This window comes from Simochromis diagramma, unplaced genomic scaffold (genome assembly GCF_900408965.1).
Source record: "Simochromis diagramma unplaced genomic scaffold, fSimDia1.1 OVJJ01000463.1, whole genome shotgun sequence".
In the NCBI taxonomy this organism is placed as follows: domain Eukaryota; kingdom Metazoa; phylum Chordata; class Actinopteri; order Cichliformes; family Cichlidae; genus Simochromis; species Simochromis diagramma.
Window position 1 is genome coordinate 4,928,462 of NW_024386941.1, and position 25,098 is coordinate 4,953,559.

The 25,098-nt window shown below is 37.6% G+C and overlaps 1 protein-coding gene across 1 annotated transcript in view; it reads right to left on the reverse strand.

The window, feature by feature from the left end:
* Positions 1-1,304: 1,304 nt before the first annotated feature.
* Positions 1,305-25,098, reverse strand: part of b3glcta (beta 3-glucosyltransferase a) — a 76,057-nt gene continuing 52,263 nt past the window's right edge. Inside the window, exons 5-15 of the mRNA XM_040037592.1 lie at positions 24,150-24,226; positions 23,394-23,505; positions 20,676-20,812; positions 20,459-20,522; positions 19,442-19,573; positions 16,817-16,886; positions 13,854-13,967; positions 5,550-5,649; positions 5,025-5,144; positions 3,992-4,136; positions 1,305-1,840 (exon numbers count right to left, since the gene is read on the reverse strand). Coding sequence (XP_039893526.1) covers positions 1,679-1,840; positions 3,992-4,136; positions 5,025-5,144; positions 5,550-5,649; positions 13,854-13,967; positions 16,817-16,886; positions 19,442-19,573; positions 20,459-20,522; positions 20,676-20,812; positions 23,394-23,505; positions 24,150-24,226 — 1,233 coding nt within the window. The 3' untranslated portion in view covers positions 1,305-1,678. The remainder of the gene's footprint in view (positions 1,841-3,991; positions 4,137-5,024; positions 5,145-5,549; positions 5,650-13,853; positions 13,968-16,816; positions 16,887-19,441; positions 19,574-20,458; positions 20,523-20,675; positions 20,813-23,393; positions 23,506-24,149; positions 24,227-25,098) is intronic.

A 25,098-nucleotide genomic window follows, 5' to 3' on the forward strand; every position in this document is an offset into this window, starting at 1 on the left:
TGTAGACTGTACAACTATTACCTCTGAGGATCCTAAATCATGTCGGTTTTTCCAGTAAAAACTGGATTTTTCTTCAGGGGAGGTTACAGTTTAGGATTACCCAAGGTGTTTTGGTTAAATTTCTTTTAAAAGGGTTTGAGTATGTAACTTCAGTAGTATCCTGTAAAATCATTGATGCAAGCTTAACATGGCATTGGAGAATGTCATCCATCTAGTTCAATGTTTTAGACAAGCCAAAAAAGCAAAATTCACCACCTGACAAAGTTGAACTTGGCCAGAATATTGCTGCTGACATGCTATTCTGAATTACACAGAGGATTTCCCTCTGAGCACAGCACCATTTCACCATCACTCATCACTCCATGTGTGGGTGAGTCCCACTAGGAATTTAATTTGTTTCCTGCAAATAGGTTACAATTCATAGGTGTGTTAGAGGATGTCTGCTTGAGTTATTACACTGTTTCAAATGCCTGAAGCCATTAGACTTTTCATGAACTTGCACCAGCCTGCTGTGCTATTAGGACGGTGTAAATTTAGCACCTTAGTGCAGAAAAGATCTGTAAAGAGAGGAACATCTTCTGTTTTACAGTGTGCATTTGAGAGGTGGTAATGAGTTTTCCTTTATTAACATTTCAGATTTTCATTAGCCGAGCGTAATAAATATCGAGCCTTTCATAACCCACCGGTCTTCTAAAGCTTTTTTGGCCGTTACTAGTCACTCCGAGTGTTTTGAGAATGAAACATTACAGCTTATTTTTCAAGTTGGCAAACAGCCAGTAGAGGAAAAGTTTAATTTTTCAACTGCATGCTCAAGGTCTTTCAAAGACCTTTAATAATGGTCAGCAAATTACTTAGTCCACCAATTAATTAGGAGATAGACAAAAAATGAAAATGAATTGGTTTTGATGTTGTTAAATAATACATTTATTCTTAATACCTTCTTTATGTTAGTATGGCAATGAAATTTTGTGCCTGTGTCTCTATGAGGAAGGAGAACACCTTGAGAAATAGATGATTATGAAAAAAACCCACAATGTAAATAGACAAGTTTAAAAATAAGATGTTTGTCTGTTGTCTGTGCACAGTAGGACTCTTTTAAAAAGTAAACATTTTAAGGGCACAAATTTTCACAATGCTTCTGAGAGAATTCACGCTGCTTTGTAGCTGCACAGAAGAGACTGCTCATATTGTAGTTTTGCCATCTTAGTCATAGCATTAATTAACCTTTAACAACCTCATCATTTATACATTGCCCAGTTAGACTAAATCCTGCAATAGGTCCCAAATGAAAGCAAAAAGCAAAATATTTTGAAATATTAATGCCTTTATGACAAAATAGAGCACATTGTACAGCATTAGTGATCATTGTAAAAGACACCATTTCTCCAAAGAAACGATATGCTCCTCTATAAGGTATTAGATTAAGATATAAATATACACATATTCCCAAATTTGACAGCAACCATAACATGCAACTCAGTCATGAAAACACTCAAATATTAAATCACGGACACATGCTCGCATGGTCCTTCTTTATAACAGCTCAACATCAACATTACAAAAAAACAAAACAAAACATTTACATCTGTGAACTGATAATTTTCCCATCACTCGACATACACACACTGTATATACATATAAAAGTATTCATACAGGCTAGTTTATGTGCTTAAATTCATTATAGTTCAGTTTTTGCACTTTTCAGTTCATCTTGACTTGCTGTGAAGTCATCCTTAAGCCATTTGTTGAAGACAGCAATGGGGTCAATGTTCCAGTGTTTATGAAAAGAGATGGGCACCTGGTGAGCTAGGAAGTCTCTGGCATAGTCCTCTGGGCGTGCCTGAAAGGTAAGATTAAGCATGGTAATTCATATTTGGAAGCTGTCTCAGGAGACGTAGGAGAAAAGGTATGAAAGCACGAGTTTATGTTCAGATGCCTCCTGAAAATAGAGAAAGTAACACTTATGATGCCTAATTATAGGTCATGCATGCTTGTGGTGTAGCGACTCATTTGACATTTAACTTTTTCACGATTGTGAGAAATGACTTAAAGCCATTTTGGAATATCAGAGCAGCAAATGCACAGGTTCAAATGCACTTTTGGATGTGAAACAATCACCTCCCACCTAGAATCAGCAGGCCCTTTTGTTTTATGTCAAACTGCACAGCCTTTTGTCCCCTTCTCCCATGTACTAGGGCAATACATGTGGTTTTGATTGGCTCTAGTAATACTGGAATCTCACAAGAAATGTGTGACCTACAAAGAGATGTGCTTATCTATGAATGCATGATATGCCACTCCATAGGCATATTTTATGCCCACTGTCTGTGGTGCCCTGTTGGCACCCTACCTGTATATAGGTATATATATACACACCTGCTATACTCCCTCACATGGTGAATTAAAGAAAAATGACAGACTTAAGACTGGAAACAATAAAACTGCACGTAAAGACGAAACATGAGTTATTTACATGTAATGTAAACCTGTGGAATTAAAAAGGACTTCATATGAGTTATTTACAGATTATGAAATGTACATGACGAGATTTTATAAGTATATGTTTATACTCCTGGGGATCTGAGCAGGAGAATACTTCACATCGGGTCTATACATAAGCTTTTGGCAGATTATATAAATATTATCTGTCAATGTACACACATGATGTACACGTTGAAGTGAAGAAGCAGTAGGAAATTAAGTGGTCTAAAAACCGATTTAACCCAGTTACATAATCACACATGGTATTAGCAACATTTTAGAGTTTCTTCTTCTCAACCTTAGCTATGTTTGGATAACATCAGGCAAACAGCAATGTCATGGAAATGAGATAATATGAAAATGATTTTGCAAGGATGAACGATTTCGCTTTCTTCCTTTTTTTGACTGACCTAAACACACGCATCTGTAATGATGCCCGACCGCAGGAGCACCAGTGCAATTGTACTCTGCCTTGTTTCTGAAGCTGTCACTAAAACATAACAGGAAGACAGCAAGTCAAAGGAAAAAAATCTCCTGTTATTTTTTTTGGAAAAAGGCTATCTAGCTGTTTTGGAGACTGCTATAAGTCTTCCAATTTTTTTCTGTCTTGCCACTTTCAGTAAACCATTGCTGGATAAAAAAGATCAATATCCTGTGAAGTGTAAATATATTTTTATCACTGAGAAGGGTGGACATACCCTAGAAGTCCCACAGGACTGCTTCTACCCACAGTAAGTCCTATTCACATGTTAAGCGCTCTGCTTGTCGCCCGTAGCTTTGTAGCTCATTACTGGTTGCTGGTGGACATTCCAGTCTTATGTATTTGACATGCCGTGACATATCAGTCAACAGTATCCTCAACCTCAGCTATTCTCTTCCTGTGTTTATGCCCCCATGCTGTCACCCAACCTGTCTGCGTAGCACCCCCTTCATTCAGGCGTATTGATGAGCATTGCACGTTTATATTAGTGATGCTGTAATTACCGGTTTCTGATTTGTAAGTACAGTCCACATCAACGCACCCATAATTACAACTAGGAATTTTCTAAGAGCTCAGCTTACCTAAATGAACCAGGGGAAAAGGATGGTAAATATGAGGTTCAGACTGCATCACACTTTCAGAAGTACAAACTCTAATGTGGATGGTTTCACCGTTCACTAGCTTGAAATTACAGAACCTGTGATAGAAAATTACTTTAGCATATGCAGTGCCTAATCAACCAGAAAAACTAAAAAAAAATCCTGCGTAGGTGTACAGGGCTTTTGAAAATCAGATATCAGCCAGTTCTCAGTCTGCCTGCAGATGATGAGGCTGAAACACCTAAAAAGAAATGTGGTTTCCTTTGCACGGTCTGTTCCTTAAAAGTCATCACATATCTCAATGTAAAATCTCCTTTATCGTAATACCTGAAGAGATTTTTCATTAAAGAAAAAAAGATTATTGACATAAAAAAAAAATCCTTATATTCTTCACACAAAAAAGAATGTATTGTGAGAGTATGATTACAACCTGGTGGAAGAGAGGACTATGTGTGACGGGAAGTCCGAGAGCATTGAGGCACATGCCCAGCACCATGTCATCTGGCGCGTCATTGCTGTAGCACTTGCAGCCACTCTTAAGAAGTCGCACCACAGCTTCCCTGCTGAACACCATACTGCAGCAACGCATAAACATACAAAAAGGCATGTAAAAGACACACATAACACACTTATCTGAAGTGTAAATGATCAATTTAGAAGGAATTTTTTTTTTTGCCAGGAAATTATATATGCATGCCTTTCCGCTATCATTTTAAGGTCCATTATGCGTGTTTCATTCAATTGAGGGGGAGGGCAATAGAATAGGGTAAAATTATGAGCTGAGAGCGAGATGGGTTTTTTCATATAAATTGGCTCTGCGTAACAATGATGCGACAATTCAATGAAAAGAGAAACAATTACAGATGACAAAATGAATATTAAGCTGACAGAAAAATCGCTCATTGCCACTCAGAATGGGTCTTTTTTTTTTTTTTTTTTAGATATTATTCTTCAGAAAACTGGCAGCTGTAGTGTTGTGAAGTGTCACAACAACTGAAGTGTTCCTAAATGGAGTTTCTCACACAGCTCACTCACAGCTCAAGAGGTATCTAAAGCACAGATTTTGCCAAATAGGTGAGATTTGTGCTGTCGAAATAAAAGTGAACTACCACTTTTGCTTTTTGCCCACTTTATGATCTTACAGTTGATGTAAGCAAAATGGCACTAAAATCAGATTTTTAATTAAATTCTGGGTGTTTTTCTTTCACCTGCTTTAACAACTGATGGCCATTTGTGATTCAGTGGGGTTTTATTTCATATTTTTATTGAGTTCTTTTACTGCAATGCAGTCTCCAAACTCATTTCCCTTAGGGGAGCACCACACTTTTAAACTAAATTGAAAGGGTTTATCTGTAAATTACAGATTACGTTTTTTTTTATTACACACTTCATAGTTCCTCTGCTGCCCCTGAATCTTCTATCATCATCATTCCCAGAGCATTTGAGCAGTGAAACTAACTCACCCACCACCTCCTGTTATGTAACTGTAGCCACCTTGGCTCAAGCCATAGCCGTATCGCTCCCCCAGACTCACTGGTTCAGAGGAGTCATAACAGCTCAGCAAGACTTGCAGTCTGGGAATGCTGGAGAAAGCACAGTTCAAACTAATCACACACTCATCATCATCATCATACGCACATTCTGGTGCCTACACACCTAAAAAACTATTCATCTAGAGGGAGAATTAACTGCGCTCCCTCAGGCTATTTTAAACACCCAGAGGCTTCCAAATGAAGAGGCAACCTGACAGAAAGTGAAGCCAGCTGGACATGAAGTTGTATGCTGAGCTTTTTAGATGTTTGATAGGATGGTAATATCTCTGGAACTCATTTTTACAAAGTGACTTCATTCCAAGCGTCTCTCTCTTTCAACCTTTTCACAGCTAAGACAGAATCTGGTAGAAATTTTATGAATAAATGTCAGTCAAACAGTCAGAGATTAGGCCACAAAATCCCAAACAAACACATTTCCAAATGACAAGAACATACCTGATAAGTGTGTCATCATCCACAATGAGGAGCCACTTGGTGTCCGGCACAGCGCTGCTTAGAAATCTTTGAAGGATTGCAAATGTTTTTCCACAGTGGCCTGCAAATACAGACATGCTATCAACAGAATGGCCAGTATGACTTAATCACATATTGACCATCTGGTTTACAAAGATAAATGACCCTGTTAGGAAGAAAATCACAGTTGGTATAAACAGTTATTTATATGCACAGATGCCTTCATGCACACAAACGCAGGCACAAGGCAGTAGCAACAAAAATTATAGTCATTTATTATTCGGACTGGATTTGAAAGGAGTGAAGCTAACCAATAGTCACAGTTGTTAACTACAGAAAGAGCAATGTTTAACTTAGGAAAGCATACGAGACTTGATTTTCAAGCTACGTTTAGATAAAAAGTAACTAATTAGAGTTTTATTTTCTCGATAGGGGCCTTTTCAGAAGGTAAGAAAAATAAGCACGACCATAGGGCTTTTTATTTGTAGCTTTTGCTTGTAGTTCTGCATTAACTTACAAGCGGTGAGGACTGCTTGGGCAAACAAAGAGCAGCTCTGCATTCTGCTCAAAGACACCTCAAAAGTATGTTTGCTTTTACACATGCATGTCAGCAACTGCACAGGTCAAACAGGTGATCGCACATGTAAAGATCTGTTAAAAAAAATGATTCACCTCTTCAAGATTTGGATTGCACAGCAATGAATAAAATCCTCTCTGGGCTTTTCAGTGCAAAGATATGTCCTACAAAGCTTTGTAAGCAAAAAAAAGAAAGAAAAAAAGAAAGCCCTTGTCTACATTCTGACATCTCAAAGAAAAAACAAGGTATGTTTGGAATGATGAGCCCGGAGATCAAACTTTTACTCTGGCAAGTTTGACATGACGGCCAGATGGAACAAAATTTTCTGCCAACTCCTGAAAACAAAAACAGTGATGTGGAAGTAAACAACAAATACAAAGAAACCAAAGAAATATGCCCATCAGAATCCAAATATGTGCACCATCAGGGCTGAGAGCTGAGACATGGAAATCTCTGGTGGCAAGCATCACAAAGAATACTGAGGCCTTACTGTTTTATTTATAAGGCACCCAAGGTGTTTTTGCTGGTATCTGAATATAGAATAAGAAGGGACACCTTGAACTGCTGACAGGAATAAAATCCAAAAACACGCTGATCTCTGGTAATCTTATATCTAGTCGTGGGAGTTTAGGGAAGATCAGGGTCGTGGATAGATAGTAGTTTTCTTCTTCATGTTTAATGCAGTCTTTAGAAGAAAAGAGCAAACAACCACAGCTACATTCATATGAACATAATACTACAGAAAGTTTTGCTTTGGCCCAGCTTTGACATTTTTTTTTTACTCAAGTATTTGTTCATACTCGGCCGTGAATCGTACTCGTACTTGCTTGATAAAGTTCCTATGCCACTTTTCCATTTCAAGGTCTTGCATCATTCTCTGCCTCACTTGCTCAGACTATATAAATTTTTAAACTCAGCCTGTTGAGTGTATTTTTCCATTTTCAAAATAAATGTATACTGTAAAAGATGTGGGTTTTCACCAGACTTAATATTTCTTTGTGGTTTCAGACAGATGCATGATGAGCTAGACAGTTCTGAGTTGGGTGGATACTTGTGTTAGATTTGTATTGTTGATTGTCATTTATGCTTAGAAATATCTACTCATATATGCTTAGAGTTGTATAATCAATGTCATGTTGGTAGAGGTTTGATCCTTAGTAGTCTGTGGAGACTTTGTGTGCATTCCAAAGTGTTCTGGCATTCACACCCACACCCTGGGAGCATGGGAGAGGTCGTACCTTCTCTTATTGTTTTGTGGTAGGATAAACGTATCTATGTCTGTTTTAGGCTAAGTGCCTTTTGTTTAGATGAACTGCTGGACTTCCAGACCAGCAGGTTTAGGGAAGTCTTTATGGGGTCACACTCTGACCCCACACACACACACACACACGCACACACACACACACTTACACAACGCACAGGCAAGGTACTCTTTGTTTGTATGTAGACGTCATATGTTAATGAACCTATGTATATTCATGTGACCTCAATAAAAGAGCAGTGTTACGGGGGAGCGGGCGAGAGCAACTGGGGACAAGCGAAGGGACGGCGTTTGTCCAGTTCTCTCCCGTGCACGAGAAACATAAAGAACTTTGCTTTTGCTGTGTAATTAAATTGTCTTCAACGTTCCAGCGAATAGGTTTAAGCTACAAACCTATCAACTTGTTTTTCAGGACAATGCGAATGAATTTATTTTATGTCAGATCTGTTTTTACATTGGACTCTTGACAATAATTCTGTCTGCCAGTCTGTGCCTCTTTACTTGATAAATGTGACGGCTTATGCTGCATTTCATTTTCTTTGTGCACATGTAAATGCACGATATGGCTTTAAGATTTGCTCCGAGGGCACAGGCAACAATGTTAGTGATGAACACAGACTCTTGACATATCGATGCCTGACGATGATGAACTTCAAGGATGCTCTCAGCAATCATTAGCATAAAGTTTGAGGCCTTGGGAAAGAAGCAGAAAGAAATGAGCAAAAGAAATGGAAATAAATTTTTTATGTACCGATCATCTCCTCCTTTCCTTGAGACAGATATATTCCTTTTATGTCTCATTTCACTGCATTCTTATCTAATAACGTAATGGCCACTGTCCTCATATTGATAAGTACCCAACACTGTTGCATATTTCTAAATATAGATACTGTAAATCAGTGAGGGTTTTTTCTGTTGTCGTGGTTTGTGGCTGGGGCAATCTCATTTAAAGTCTTTTACTAGATCTTTTACATCACACTGCAGAAATCCAATCTACCGTACATCCTCCAGGATGTAAATCCTATTATTAGTTCTGTTTGACTGACATTATGCACTGACAGTAGCTTACGTATCTGGCTATTTACCAGAATCACTGAAGATGCCCCTGCCTTGATGATGGACAGTGGACTGCTGCCATCACAGAAGGCAAAATTGGAAGGGAAGGAGGCCCTTTCTTTTAGATTACCTGGGAGAAAGACTTGGCCAACACTGCCCTTTTGCGGAACAAGGTGTAAAACTCAGGGGCAAGTCATACCAACTCTTAGTACTCTCTTAGGTAATAAAGGTAATGTGTTGACTTATGCAAAAGAATAAACTCCATGAGAATCCTGACAGCTTCAATTTCAGTTTTTTGTCAGAGCACAACCAGCTGCAGGCCTGTCTGGTTGGCTGTCTGCAGACTGTGAATGGCATCTCACCCTTACCCCATGTTCTATTGTCTAGAGAGAAATGATCATGAAATATCAGTTCTGCTTTGGGCAATAATTAAACAAATGTTCTTTAACCTAAATGATCTAAATCTTTAGGTAAGATCAGATCCACTAGACTAAGGAACACTTCCACACTCTGCAATTAATTATCCATATTTATTTATTCTTGCTTGCCCACTAAAACTAAGACAAACTGTAGCTTTAGACAACCATTTACGTATTTGATTGGAAGCAAATCTGTTATAGCGGCCTTAAAATTTAATGGCAATTTCTCATGACCTTTTCTAGGCTAGTGTAGATGAAGTCTACGTGTATACTACAGTAGGCAGCACCTTAGTTTTTACCCCTCAACTGTAAATGGCTGATGGTGTATTTTATATCTTGATAACGTGCTAATGAGGTGATGGAAGACTTTTAAATTCATCCAACAGAAGCAGCTACTAAAAATCTTAGATGGGTTTTAATCTCAGTGGCCTTGATCAGAGGTCAGTTCGAGTTCAGACGTCAGCTTTACTGAAAAACACCTAGTATTTGTTCACATGTATACCATCAGTACATCTACTAGGAGGCTGTTGGGTAGCACTGGGCAGTATCTTTTTAACACTATCAACAGTGTATTTTGCCATATTTATATTTTAGATTTTATATAGTGATCATGTTCCCTTGGTCTGAATGAATTTAGATGTTGTTCTGACTGGACAACCAAAAAAACATTTCAGTCAATACAACATTAGTAATACATGATATGCTACAGTGTCTATGGTAAGAAACCTCCTCATTGTGGATAGTGACAAGCAGCAAAAGAACAAGTAAACAAAAAAGTCAGTTTCCAGATTTAAATCACATCTCCATCAATGAATTCAACATGACTGAGTAATGTATGAGCATTTTTACACTTTCAATTACCCCTAAGCAAAGCAATCACTCTCCATATACATCAGGTAGTGGCATGTTTAACGATTTCTCTTGGATTTTACTGGTTCTAAATCGATGTGGTTTTACTGTTTCAAGGGAACTGAAAGAGGATTACTTTCACTATAGCATGGCCCTACTCCAAACAGCTGTGCATTAGCAATGCATAATAAGTTGCTGAGTGCACTGAGGGGGCCCAGGGGACTCCACTGTCACCTTGTTTTACTCTTCACACATACAACCTCCAACTGTACACCAGTTATGTCACCTTAAGAACTTGTGCATTTAAGACTTTACTACTATGAGATGTATACTTCTGCACTTTCCCCATCCGCATTAGTAAATTTAACAAGACGCAGGTTTGTTTAGGTAAGAATTACATATTCTTCTTGCGGAGTTATTTTAAACCCCAATGCAAGTCACAGAATCAACAGAGGCGTCAGCATGATAGAAATCCAGAAATCCTTTAATCTGATTTGCATATACCGTTTTTTTTCTTCTGTTGAAGTTTGACTTTAAAAAAATCAAAATTATTTCGGTCTGAAGTCTGAGAGCATCGACAGTGCAGAAGAACTATTTGTTTAGTGTTTGAAAAGCAAAGGCTCTCATTTTGGATTAGTTTAAGAGCAAGAAGTGCGTGAGACCTGCCACTATCTACAACGAGGAGGTGGAGATGAGGCAGCTCTCAAGTATGGGGGTTGCATATCAACACCAAACTGCACTGATAAGAGAGTAACTTTGCTAGAGAAGGTTGGCTTTTATTCTTTGGAAGGCTCAGATCTGCATCATACTAGTACAAATTTACTAGCAAGTACCCAGTGGCAGTTTACATCTATACAGCGAGAGGTTGCAAGAGACATCCTTGTTAAAAGTGCTAAGCTGCCTGGAGACAGTAACTGAAGGGAGGCACGGGTCTACACCAGAGCTCTGAACAACAAGTTTTACCTACAGTGGAGTTAAACTGGCAACAGCCGATGCAGCATCTTTTTAAGGTACAGAACGCGGAGTCTTTCGTGTCACTGTGTGCCGATGGCTATGAGGTAGAATAATTTTTTGCCCAAAGCAGAGAGTTTGTACCGTTCTTGTAAACTACCCTGGATTGCTTGGTGCATTCTTCAGGTCTATGTACTGTATATTTGTGCACGTTTCCCATTACCATACCCAGTGTGATGCATTCCATAATTCTATAACATTACTATGATTATGTTACATCTGGACAGGTTCTGTCATTGCAGATGCAATGATGAATTAAATACAAATAAGTACGTTTTTGTGCATGTATCTCTAAAAGTTACAAATAAATAAATCCTTGATATAAAAATGAAGGACCATAAATAAATTAGCTGAGATATCTTATTTTGCAAAAAAACCAAAAACAAAACAGACCTTATTGCTCACACAGAAATGAAGGACGCTTAAGGATGAAGGTAGATGCAAAGAGTATCGGACTAAGCCATATTGAAAATACTTATCATTTCAGTGCACACTACATTGCATTTCATTTATTTATTGTTCTCGGTAGAACAACAATAAATATATCCATCCATCCATGTGTAGACCAGCTCTGCATCATTTAGCTCAACAACATCCCCCAGTTCCTCCCTTAGGATAAGCTTGGTATGTTGTTGGATTAAAGACCCTCCTGGGGGATTACAAGGTTTTCAGTCCACCTGAGGATGTATTTTTCTAGCAGAGAAACCAGGTCTGCCCCAGAGTCTCTTCCCAGTCAATCAAGTCTGGTGCACCCCCTGCGGGAGCCTCCTTTGAGCTTTGTTACTAAGTGTAGCTAGTTGTTGTTAACCGCTGAACATCATCTATGCTACTTATCCTATCCAAGCTCTAAATGTAGATGCAATTTAAACACGTAAACAGGAATTTGAAACAGCTGATGTTTCTCAGAAATGAAAAATTATGCTCAAAAACTGTATTCTTTTCATTTGTATGAAACTTATCAAAACTGGTGTTACAAGGTGCTTCCCAGAAACATAGAATAAACAAACAAACTAAATGATAAAGCATTTTACGTATCAGTCGAAATAGGCCACACTCGAGTGTAACATCAAAATAAGAATGAGAATGAAGTGGTTCCATTGTAAAGAACAAATTAAAATTAACACACATAACCTAAAGGTTAAAAGAATAAGATGCAAGTAGGATATAAAATTTATGTTAAAATGTATATAAAAAGCCTAATGATACAAATGAGACTAGCAGTGGTTTAACAGAAGACACAGACAAGGCCAGCTAGAGATCTTCAGGCAGATCATTTTACAACTGAGGAGCCCTAGCAGCAAATGCTCAATCACCTTTTGCCTTGAAGCAGTTGGTGGGAACAGTTAATCGTGTCTGAGGATCTGCACCTGAACTAGTTAAGATGGGAACATCACTTTGAGTGTATATTCTGGGGCCAGGTGGTGAAGGACTTTAAAAGTAAAGTCCTTCACCAAAAAGTAAAAAAAGTAAAATCTTAAAATCAGTTCTAAAAGTAATGTCAGAAAGCTGCTGCAATCTGAAGTCTAATCTAACCAAGAGAAAATAAAGGCATGGATGACAATCAATGAGTTTCACTAAAATGCAGAAGTGATCATATTTCTTAGATGGCAGTAGCAGGACTGGATGACCTTGCTTATACATGTTTCTTGAGGGTGAGACTAGAATTAAAAAGCACAACCAGGTTTTTGACAGCTGATTTTACATAAACTCGTAAAGGAAAAGGGGGGATTCATACTGGGATGAAGCTTGTGTGACACAACAATAAGAATGTGTTTAATTTTAGAAAATTTGGAAAATATTTCTTAATATCAGTTAATTTGTAAGACTGGACAGGGTTTTGATTTTATTAGAGTGATAGAACAATGTGTCACTGGCATAGCACTGGAAAAAAACAAATGGGCAGGTCCCAGTACAGACCCCTGAGGGTCTCCACAGTACAGAGTAAGCAGCAATGTGGTCACCGTAGAAAAATTCTGTCTGGTCATCGAAAAGTTTTCATTCCAGATACACCTGCTCAGTGCTTTGCCCCCTTGATCAAACTTTTATGATTTACTGTGTCAAAAATTGCAGTTACATCAAGTAACATCAGAGAAGAACAGTGACTGGTATCAGCAGTTCATCTGTTACCTTGCTAAGCACAAAATCTTTACTGTGGTGTCTGACTAAACTAAACCTGACTAAAAAACTTTTAAAATGTTCAGATGTAATGCTTCCAGAAGCTGTAGACAATTGTCTATACAAGTTTTGTTGTAATACTTGTAATCACTCTTTAAGTTTTTCAGTAAGAAGGATTGAGGCCCGATTTTTGGATGAGTGGTTGCACACAGGCTGTCTTTAAATACTCTGGAGAGTGGACAAAGGACAGAGAACTGTTAAATATTTAAAGTAGAAAACTGTTAAGTATTTAAAGGGGCAGTGACATCCAAAACTTCAGATAAGCATGTTGGAAAACAGGTAAGTAATTATACAGTACAGCAGGATGGATTTTACATGATGTATGCCCATTTTCAAAAAAAAAAAAAAAAAGAATGGGAAATGGGTATAGATCTTATAAACAGCACTTGTTCATGAATTAAATTGGAAAGGAGTGCGAGCACTGAAACTGCTACATCGGTGAAATGATTAAATAAACCAACTTTAGGAAACCACCAGCTTTAAAACAAATATTTGGAACAAAGACTAGTCATAAAAAGGTGACCTAGTATTTAAGTCCTAGAGATGGTAGAAGTCACCGGGGGATTATTGATTAAAGTGGTCAGTAGGTTAGAAAATTATAGTTCTTGGTCAAGAGAAGCTCATATCAAACAGAAGGCACAAAGCCAGTTTTCTAAAAGAAAAATATGCCTTACAAAAGAAAAACTGCAGCACACTCCTGCTGCCAACTGAAAAGTTGAAATACCCACTGACAAAAGTACTCCAGCTCAATCTGGTTCCAGTTCTCCTGAAATGTTGGATTTGAATCACATCCCCTTCATGTGGTGGTGAAACGTGTATAACTTTTAAGCCTAATTAGCCAGTTCAACCTGGACCAATATACTAGGCCAGTAAGTGTATCTGCCGGTACAAGTGATGATTGGTGTGATGAAAAGTGAGGCTGTGAAAGGATAACTTACCCCTTTCAGTATTTGGAACACCTAAATTAATGGTTGGTATTGAAGGATCAGCATGATCGCTGTAGTACTCCAAAAATAAGGCGTCCTTTTCCCAAGTCTTCTTTATCACTGGCACTAGAGATAGAAGGAGAAAAATCAATACAGTGTTCAGAGTTTCACAACAAGCAGACCTCATGTTCTGTGCAATGTTTTCTGACCAAATGAAAACATTCTGATATTCTGTATTTTTAAAGTAAATATTTTATTTAGGGAGATGAATCATTAAGGATAGTGAAATGATAAACAATGTTCCCTTTAATCCTTCGACTTTGTTCAGATTAGATTAATTCAGTATGTACCGACACTGTGCTCTTTTGTTACTTGGGGAAAAGCCTCTTTTGATTCTGGCTTGGATGACTGCCTTTCAATATTTGATTAGACATATGATTAGTTACACCAAAGTAAATCGCAAAACTTTTCAAAGTAACTTGTAAAATAAAGGGTTTCTTCCCTTTACTTTTACATTTCAGAGCTTTGACTCTGGGGATTTTTGTCAGGCTTCAAAAATAATTTAACTTCATTGTGCTTAATGCCCAGTAGCACTGTGAAACCTGCAGCTTTTGGCAGTGGAAAGGTACTGCAGATAGCAGATTACTGTATCTGTATTTTTCATTCTATTTATACGCGGCTATCACAGGTAGGATAAGGCACAGTTAGCACCAAGTTGCTGACTTAATTCTTGGTGTCAAAGGTCAGCGTTTTCCTCTACATTTTATTACGATAGGACTCATGAATTTTTGGATATTTGAAAGTTTCTGGGCTGTTTAATTCACAGAGTATTAATGCGGAGAAACACAGGATACCCTGACATCTACAGCAGCATCAGCAGCTCAAGGCTGTGTTCATCTCTCATAAATCATCAAAAATGAATCAAAGTGGCATGTTTAAGATTAAAAGAATAAACCAAAAAACAAAAAAAGTTGTGTTCAGTGCCTGTACAGGTTCTGAACTGATAAGAAACATCAAGTACAATCAAGCTCGAAGTGCACATGTATCTTACATTACCACATTAAACAGCTAAAGCAAACAAGTATATTCCAAAGGCATCATTCAGGTCAGATATTGACTGCTTTAGACAATCATTAGGTTAAAACTTTGAACACAGAGTGAAGCAGCAAACACAACCTACACATGGATTGCTGTTAAAAAAAGACAACTGTGGCTCTTGAGGATATAAAATAGCATTTTATCAGACAAATGCCACTTAAACTGAAGCATACCAGTACATTAAAACACAGTTAAAGCAGAGACTGTGTTACAAGATGGCATGAGGTTCTGTAGTTCTTAAGAAGTGCTGTAAATATTTCATTAAAAGCAAATGGAAAGATAAAGGTGAATAAATTGTGTATCACAGTAAAAATACAGTATTATTATACTACACTATCTGCATGCCACATTTCAACTGGTTTTTAAGAAGGGTAACATGCTTTTCTTTAATGTTTTACTTCATTCTATGTTTTTGTCAACTCATGTTGACTTTTTATGTTTTGGAGAGAATGAAAGCTATAGAAAACAACAAAACTGACTTGATGGTTCTGCATTTATTTCTGTTTCAAATCAGTGCAGAACCACAAAAACGTCCACGTAACAATAGAGCTACATACGGATTTCTTTTTGTGGTAGTACAGGCTAGTTCTAGGTGCAACCTTCTTGTTTAGAAATCAATTTTACAATCACGATTTCGTTGAAAGCAAGCCACTTCAACAATCTCCAACAAAGCACAGTACTTTGGAAAATATGTAAGAAAACCGTTCCCACTAAAGGTGGAAACAAACTTGTTTCTCCACCTGAGGCAAAAACACACCGTTGACTACAGCGGATGATGTGTGACCAAATGCCTGAACCTAAGATCAGTGGAGCATTATGAGGAGCAAACAGTGAATGGAACTAAACTGGTTAAAAAAGCTCAACCCAAAACACAACATGCAAGTTAAATGATGCTAGTTATTGTTAAACTGAAGTGTTAAGCAGTCAGTTATACTTGTAGTTAATGTTTCTAGGAAGAACACTACCCAGGCTACTTTTGTGCTTACAACTGACTTATGCTGTGTTACTGCTATTGCACAACAATGTTGCTGTTGCTGACAACAAGTTTCAATAGGTTCACACTTCTAACTAGGCAATGTGTCATCAACGACAGTAGCTCATAATTGAAAATACCCGTCTTTTATTAACACTCAAAAATGGTGATTGTTGTTCAGTATTTTTTTGTTTATGTATTGCAAATTTTCTTGCAATATCGTAATATAGTTTTGAGGCTCTATTTTCTCACCCCTAATGAGAGTTCATCCTACAGTATTTTATTGTCTTCGTAATCCCGACAGCTACAGAAGATTAAAAAGCCTTCACACTGATTGACATCTTAAATTAAACATGATACACTTTCATGTCTCTTGCTTTACGCAGCTAAGCTAACCTTTGATGTCTGAATCTAATATTCATTTTCATCTTGTCTGCATTTGAAACTGATAATAGCTGCTTGGCAAAGGAAATGTAATTAAGGTAATTAGTGGAATTACTTTTGAGTGACGCCCTTTACGTATAGTGTTCAATTTGTCTGATCCATCTAAAGTTAATTTGAAATTTGATCTATTGACTTAACCCGCAACAGTTTTATCAGTTTAAAAGTGGAGTACATTTACTATAGATAGCTTAATGTTAGGGAGTGCGTGCCAGTAAGTGGCATTGCTGGATGACTGAGCATTTGGAGCAATAAGGGAGACACAGAAAGAAGTATAGCTAAAGGTATTTTTATCAGTCTAGACATAACAGTGATGGAAAGATTTACAGAAAGAGTTTGCTCATACAATCATATAGGTCAAAGGTAAAGCAAATCAATTATAAGAAAGCAAGAGGACAAAAATGTGTGCTGTATAAAGGGAAAATGTTCATTTCTGGATTTGGTATGAGAGGGAATGACTCACCTCTTTCACTGTGAAACTTCTTGCATGTTTTCACAGCAACAAATATATCTTCTTTATTTACAGGCTCCCCCTTTGATAAAAATAGGAGACATGAGTCAAAGACAAAAGCACACATATCACATATAAGTAAACCTGAAGCTCGACATGTATTGCAGCTAAATAGCTGAAACTCACTTTCCAGACTATATTAAATGTCCAAGTGATTAGTGGGAGTTCATATCTTCAAAGTGAAATTAGAATTGGATTTTTTCTTTCATATGGTCTAAGGTCATTTGTCCTTCTAGTTGCCTTAGGTTCTCCTTTTGAAACTAAAGACAGACACTATCTGATAACCGTGCAGCATATTTGAAGGGATGCAGGAATGAATTCAGTTTTCATTTGTAGCATCTGTAGGCTCGGAAATGAAAAAACAACAACAAACCAACAAAAAAAAAACACACATGATGGGAGAGACAGAAAGCAATGAAAGAAAAACGAACATCTAAATGCAATTTGGCAATTTCTTTCTCAAAAACAATTCACTAAATCACCTTCAGACAGAGTGCATTAAAAATGTATGCCACATTAAAACATCATCAGCTGCTGAACAAACTGTCACTTTTTCCACAATATTAATGAAACAAAATGCTACGTAATGTAAAGATCTCTTGTGCCGTGAAGCCTGAGCTACAAATACAAACTAAAAGACACACAAGGTACATTTAAATACTAACGGAGAAAAGAGATTCTTTGCTTTTTTACGTAATGCATAAAATGTCAGAAACGAGTGAAAAATGCTCGTCACAATCTGAGCAGAGCTAAAAGTGGCCTCTTCAAACGGATTTTGAGCGGTCCAAAACATAACTTAAAAAATACAGATCACACAAACACAGAAAAGGAAAAAATAGACCTCAAGGATGCTAAGATTTTGTTTATTCTGGGTCTCACGCCAGAATAAACAAGGCTTCGTTGTTATTCGTTGGCCTGTCTTATTAATTTTTTTGAAAAAGCCTGTTATAGGGTGGGAATTTGAACAATCTTCTGCCCTGAAATGTTTAGCATTTTGATAGAAACCGCTCTACAATAAGTTTAGTTATTGCCTAAAATAAAAACAACAGGCTTTGCTGTCGTTGCCACTTGGGTTGTAATCATTTTGCCCTCTTAAATCTGCCTCTCGAGGCTCCTGATTCTTTTGTCGACGCTGCAGCCGAGTGCTGCTCTTAAGCCACTTGCCAATTTGTCTCACAACTGTTTCGTTCACTGTCCGGTTACAATGCATCCCCTCCTGTTCTGTCTGAATGGAAACTTCTCCCTGAATACTTATTAAACCTGTGACCTTCACGTTTCTCTGCCGGCTGCTTGGCTTGTTGTCCTGTTTTCTGTTTAAATGAATGTCGTTTTATGAGGATAGAAGTTCCGTGGAGAGGGAGGTAATAACCACATGAATATAAATCTGACAGTTTGCACTGCAGCAAACATGTACTAGACTCAAGACCACAAATGCACATACACTATGTGATTTGAATAACAAATGAAAAGATCAGATTCAATTTTTGTTTTTTCTGTCAAAACCAGGAGGGAAAATCATGAAAAATTTAAATGGAAAAACTCAGAAATGGGACACTCAGCAGCAAGCTCTGGCATCTCAAATTCAACTCGCCTCACCTTCTCCACAAAACTCGAGTCGCATCCATCCCAAACAATCACTTCTTACTAGTATTACTGATCAATTTATGGTGTGCGTGGAACCAACTGCTGCAGGCTAAATAATATCATACCCTTCTAATAAGTTCACAAACCAAACTTCTCTCAGCTTGAGCAAACATCATACACTGGAGATCCTGTGGAGAATTTTGCTTAGAATTCAGCACAGCATAGTCAGTTACAGCAAATCTAACCAACACAAAAAAAATCTACCCCAGCAAGTATGATTAAGCTTCAGTAGGAATCCTACTGACCTTACTTACATTCTGACCGAATCAATTTTTTTTTTTCCATTAGTTACACCCACTCACTGGCTCCCACTCAGATACAACGAAAAATAAAAAAAATGTCCTAATGGAAGCTTATAAAGAAAACTAAAACTGCTTTCTTGTTTTGCATGTTTCCCCAGTGCAAAATTTAGACGGTAGAAATATCTGCTACAGATTCATGACACAATAAATGTGCGTGATGATTTATGTTTCAATGACAAATACAGCAAATATTCAAATATAATGCAAGCGTTCAGGTTAAGACACAGCTTGAAAAAAGGCATTGCGATGTTTGACATTTGACAGTAAATACATAGAAAAATATTTAGATATAAAAAAATACAGAATAAAACATCTGATTTGAATTTGGAAACAAACTGAAAGGATGTTGCTTCGCAACTGGCTGATATCTAAATTAATTTGGCAAAACAAATGAAAGACTTCCGTCTTTTCTGGTTGCACAGTATGTGGTATAAAAGCAGTACTTCACCGTGAAATGCCAGCGTGGCTCGGATTCAACCTTGGGCAAGAAGGCCATCATACATCATTACATGACTGCCAATACCTCACAGTGAACCATCCTCTGTTTTCTGCTGTCATTTAATTTTGCTCCCTTTCATTTCCTGGGAATTGAGGACAATCAAACTGATCCAAATACAGAGCAGATACTCACACACAGTGGAGGCTTTTTGCTCACAGTGGTTGCACAGTGGCTGGCCTGGGGAGAGTCCTCTGGCACAGTACACAGCTCAGGAACTGCAGTGAGATGTGGACCCTTCCCATTGTCCCAGATATACAAGGCAACCTGAAAAAATCCAGAATCATGTGGTCAAGCTTATGAGTTAAGGACAGAATGCAATCCTTAAGACATTAATGACTGATTAAAAACATAAACATGTGCTGCTTTTTGTATTATTATTGTCTTATTTTATATTATAATAAAAAAGAACAGTTTAGAAAATTCCAGGAGCATATTCACTATTTAAGCCGAATAACAAAAAAGATTAAGAAGAGGAGAGATTAGAGGAGACTTGAGAACTGGTGAGTATTACTGCATTTCTTCCTGAAGAAGAAAATCTGGGTTTCAAGTTAAATATTCTGCATGGAGAAGACAGAGATGTTGCAGAGTAAGAATGTGTCATGAGATGTGACAGCTAGTGCTGCCTGGAACTGTCTAAAGTAGTAGAAAAATACAGAAACTGTAAACTTACCAGCAATGAACTGCTGCAATTCATGCAGCATATTACATGTACAGTAATATTTAAAGCACACATTTCATTAAACAAAAAAAAAAGAAAACTCAGAATTCTATATTTTTTTTTTTATATAAGGTAGGTAGAAGGTGTAATATTTCTACTCAACTGAAAGAGATCTAACGGCACCACCTTTTTCAGTCTGAGCCAGATAAGTCTGATGTTCTGTTTACTCAACAAAATCCCTAGACGCCTCTCTGGCTGAATTTCAGTGATAAAAAAAATAAGAGCCTCAATACAGCACCATGACAATTCTCCAAAGTAATGAGATTTCACTTCAAGGTTAGATGAATTTCATGCCTTGCTCTTTTTGTGCAAATAAATTATAATGGGCTGGCATTGACTTGAGAGTGAAAAAGCTGTTAGAAAATGGTTGCAAACCAGTAGGCTCGTGATCTCACTCCATGCAAAACCGCATGACTTGCATAGTATCTTACCTCATGTTTAAGGTCAATAGTGAAGTCAGATTTAAGTGGCTCCTCTTTCACTTTCTTTGCAAGCCTAAAATAATAAATAAGATTTTGAAATCAAACACACAGCAAATAAATAGTAAATACATAAATGTATGTGTAAATATACGTGATAGTGATGTAACCTTATTTTCTGAAGCCTGTATGAAGAATTCAGTTTTACAGATTTATTGCACATACTCACCGAACAACTAGGGGGATGCTTAAGGCCCAAGAGGCAGCAAAGTCTGGATATTTAAAGATGGAGGGGTTCTCTGCAAAGGCATAATGATGGATGATGGTCGATTCCTCATCAAAGAGGGGCTTACCCAGAAACCACTCCTGATAAATAAGTTTAAGAGACACATTTCACTATGTCACACATAAAAAGTTTTTTATTGTTTTTCCCCATTAAAATGCTGTGAAACGTCATAAAAAGAAAACTTTGCACTTGTGGCCTAATTTAATTTTCACACTGCACGTCAGAAAATCTTTGAAATTATTTCCAGTGAATAAGTTTGTTGCTAACTGGGGAAATAATACGATTTCTTCACTGAACAAAGTTCAAAGATGACAGATATTGTAGCTACAAAGGCTCTGATCATGGTTCTTGACATATCTGGTGGAAAAAGAATAATCTGACAGTTTTAGAAAATCCCCCTAGAGCTGAAGTAGATAGAGTTAAAAGGAATTGTCCAACAGTTCAGTAAACATATTCATGCTTCTGATGTAGAATTGTTAGGAAGATCAACACTATCCTCTCATATCTGTACAGTAAAGTTAGCTGCCAGTTAGCTTATCTTAGCACCACCAGGCCTAAACCCCTGCTACAAATCCTGCCTTTCATAAAGGTTAAAAAAAAGTCTTCATGAAGTTTCCACTTTTTTGTGTTGTTTTATGCTCACTGTGAACATTACTTGTGTAAAGGTGTTTCTAATATGTTATTTGAACCATTAATATCAATAAGACAGACCAAACTGGGATGTGTCTAAACCAGAACGTCAATGCTGTACTAGCTTAACCAACTCATGAGCCATCATAAATCACAAGTTACTGTAATGTGTGAGAAATATAAAGAAAGTGACACATTTTGATTGGCTGTATTGCAAAAATATAATGAGAATTAAAATTCACTAAGATATCAACGGGGCTCAAAAACCCAGGCCACAAAGTAATCTGGTTGATCACCTAATAAAAGGATTCAAGAGTATTTTGACTGCATGGTCAGTAGTAACCATGGCCATAAAAAGCATGAAAATATGCATCAGAGTAGCACTGACTATATTTCTTCTATTAGCATAATGGAGATAAGAAGACCCCAACCCAACCACGCCTTTCCAATGTGGGAGTCAACCATTAGGACTACTCCATGATTATGACCAATAAGACCATGATCATCAGGAATACATGTGGTGGGCAACATGTGTGGCAAAGCAATATTTCAAGGAATAAATATAATTTGGTGTTCCTCTCGTTTTGTGCATGAAAAATGCATTTTATGTTAACAAGTTTGGTAAATGGTGAGTTCTGAATTTTATTCAGTACATCAGCAGTGGAAATGTGGTGAAATTTAAATTCTAAGTAGTGTTTGTGAAGGTTGTGCTGTGAAAATGGAAATGTCTCTAAAATGACAAATATGACATTAACCTTCAGCAGAGTATGTGTGAAAACCCACTAGGTCATTGCATGTAAGCTTCACTAAAATCTGACCATCACTCAACAGTAGCAGGAGTAGCAGTCTTTGGGAATGGTAGATGGATGATAGAGTGGCTACAGTCTGTGTAATTAAACATTTGCTTTTCTTTATTCAAGCCCAGCAACCAGTGGTCACAGGCTAGTGCACTCTTAGCAGCGGTCACAGCCCTGGATATTATCCCAGTTGCATCAGGAAGGCCATCCAGTATAAAATCTGTGGCAAATCAACATGCGGATCCAGCCACTGAGACAACCTCAGTAAAGACAACCCTCAGTAAATAAGGGAGCAGCCAAAACTACCTTCTTCGCTTCTTTGTTCGATTTAGTTTATCAAATAAATCCACAAACTGCAACTACAGTATATCACAAGTTGCACTGTGTTTAATTACTGTCATGCTCTGGCACCTAACTGGTTGAAGTTAATTGGAAAGTGGCAACTCATTTTTGTGAGGAGCCTTCGCTGCTTAAAACACTCTGATATGAAATCCAATTTTGTGACTTAACATGAGGCTGACCCCACTAAGCTATAACACCTGAGAGAGAAGAGTTTGCCTTTGGGCATGTTGTAATGAATCAAGTCATCAGGACGTTGTATCTGTTGCTGGCTTTGCTTTAGAATGAATTTGCGAAGATGCGTTCAATAATGAAACCGATCCCTAAGTTGGAAGTGAAATCCCACGCAGGGTGGAAATTGCCTTTTATGACAATCCAAGGGCACAGCAAAGCAAACTTCTTACAAACAGCTTAAATCTCAAAAACAAATGTTAAAAATGTGCCACAAATTTGTGTTATTTAAATAATTCATAAATGAAGAACTGAAGGAGAAAGTTATTTTGCTGAGCTCAACTAAGAGAAATGACAATTCCAATGCATGAATTTCTGGAGTGCTCATTCAATATTTATACTTGGCATACTCCACCAACCCATATAGATGAAAAATAATTTCATGAGTGGAGGGACAGGCCTTAAATTAGGTCTACAGCTGAGACTGGAGTGACATATCTGACAGGTTACGCTGTGAGCTGGTGGTGCTCAGTGCAGCTCGACTGTTGCAAAGAAGCTGCAGCCAACCTGATACTGTATCTCATATAACCGAAGCAATGATCGGCTAAGCTGGAATGAAAACAGGAAGCTTTGGTCTCACTGATGAATTTCTTAAAAAGCAAGAGAGAAAGCAATGGGAGAGAAAAAGACAGATGTAGATTAGGAGAAAATATTTTCTGCTTACTTTATTTTTGTCAACTTTTGCAAGGACTTTGATGAGAGCAATCAACTTCACGTTTGTTTCTTCCTCAAGAAATACAATCCACGAAGAGTTTTTCCCAAAGGAATGTGATAAGCTGAGGACACACACGCAGGCAGAAATATATAAAGTTAAATAATAAAAACATTTCACTTCAGTCTACTCTGAGGAGATATCTGAGGCTGAGGCTCCTGACCCAGTCAGATCAAAGCAGTCACAACATTTCCCCAGAGGACAGAAAGACAAAAAAACAACACAAGCACACTGAGTTCTTTCAGGGAGGAAAGCCTTTCTATATAATGGTCTGGGAATATTCTATGCTACAAGTCTATGCCATGGATGATGAGAACACATTTAGATGCTGTTACACACCTCCCTAAAACAATCATAAGACATATTTTTGATTTTTAAAAAGGCTCCGGCATCCAGACAACTGAAGCTAATGCCTTTATCATGCTGTTCATACCGCTGAATACCTGTTGTCACACCTACATGCACATTAAGAAGGTATTTATCATAAAATGAAGCAATAAATCACCGTTACTGTGTTAGTAATGGCTTTTGCACAAATGTGGCAACAAAATGTCCTCAAAACATAAACATATACCTTCAAAATTTCAAATTTACACAGTAGAAATTGACAGAAGACAGTGTTTCTCATATGCAGTCCTCAGCACAAAGCTGAGTTGTGTTAACTGTTTGTTAATCACACCCAATCATTACCAGTTCAGGGATACTTACTAAGGCAGCAGAGGAAGGATGCTCCAGTCGCCTTCATTTTCTGATAAACTGTGAAGGAGCAAAACCACCGGCTGTTTCTGTACGAAACAACACAGAAACGACAGATAAGAATTTCCATTCCCTCCATCAGTAGATTTTTTTCTATATAAGTTTCATAAGACTTATGTCTCTTGTTATTTAACATGTTTCCTTTTTTATGTTTTAGCTGATTTCCTCCAAATCCTACACACTGTACAGTTGTGTAAAATTTCTCGAGATATCCCTCATTTCTTTATATTTTAGTTAGAAAACAATTCAGCAATTTGTCATCATGGAAATGCAGTATTTAAGGCAAAGACAGCGTTTGCATCATTCTAACGAGCTTGGAAGTCAATAGTTTGATTTGAGCACCTTTATTCTTTAACACAGCCTGAACTCTCTTAGACAGGCTTTCTTGAAATTTCTTTAGGTAGTCTTCAGGAACAGTTCTTCAGGCTTTTTGATGGACATTCAAAGCTCTTGTTTGGATATTGGCTGCCTTTTGTTCTATTCTCTTTTAAGATGATCCCACACTGCTTCAATAATAATGAGGTCTGGGCTCTGGGGAGGCCAGTCCATGATTGATAGGTTTCCATTGTGTAGTTTTGTTTTGTTTTTTTTTTTGTGTGTGTGTGTTTGTGTGTGTGTGTGTGGGGGGGGGGGGAGTACTATATTGGCAGCGTGTTGGGCATGTCATGCTGAAAAATTGTGTCAAAAAGTTGCCAATCACATGCTTTCCACATGGTATTGTATGGTGGATCGAAATTCCTTTTCTGTTTTTACAGTTTTTTGTGTTTATAATTATGATAATTCCAACAATTACAAACCCCATCACCACTGGATGAACTCCCAGATGCCCTTAGACTGATGAGGCTCCGGCAAACAGTAGATGGATCAACTGATGGGTCAGATTTAACTCTCAGGTCCCGTA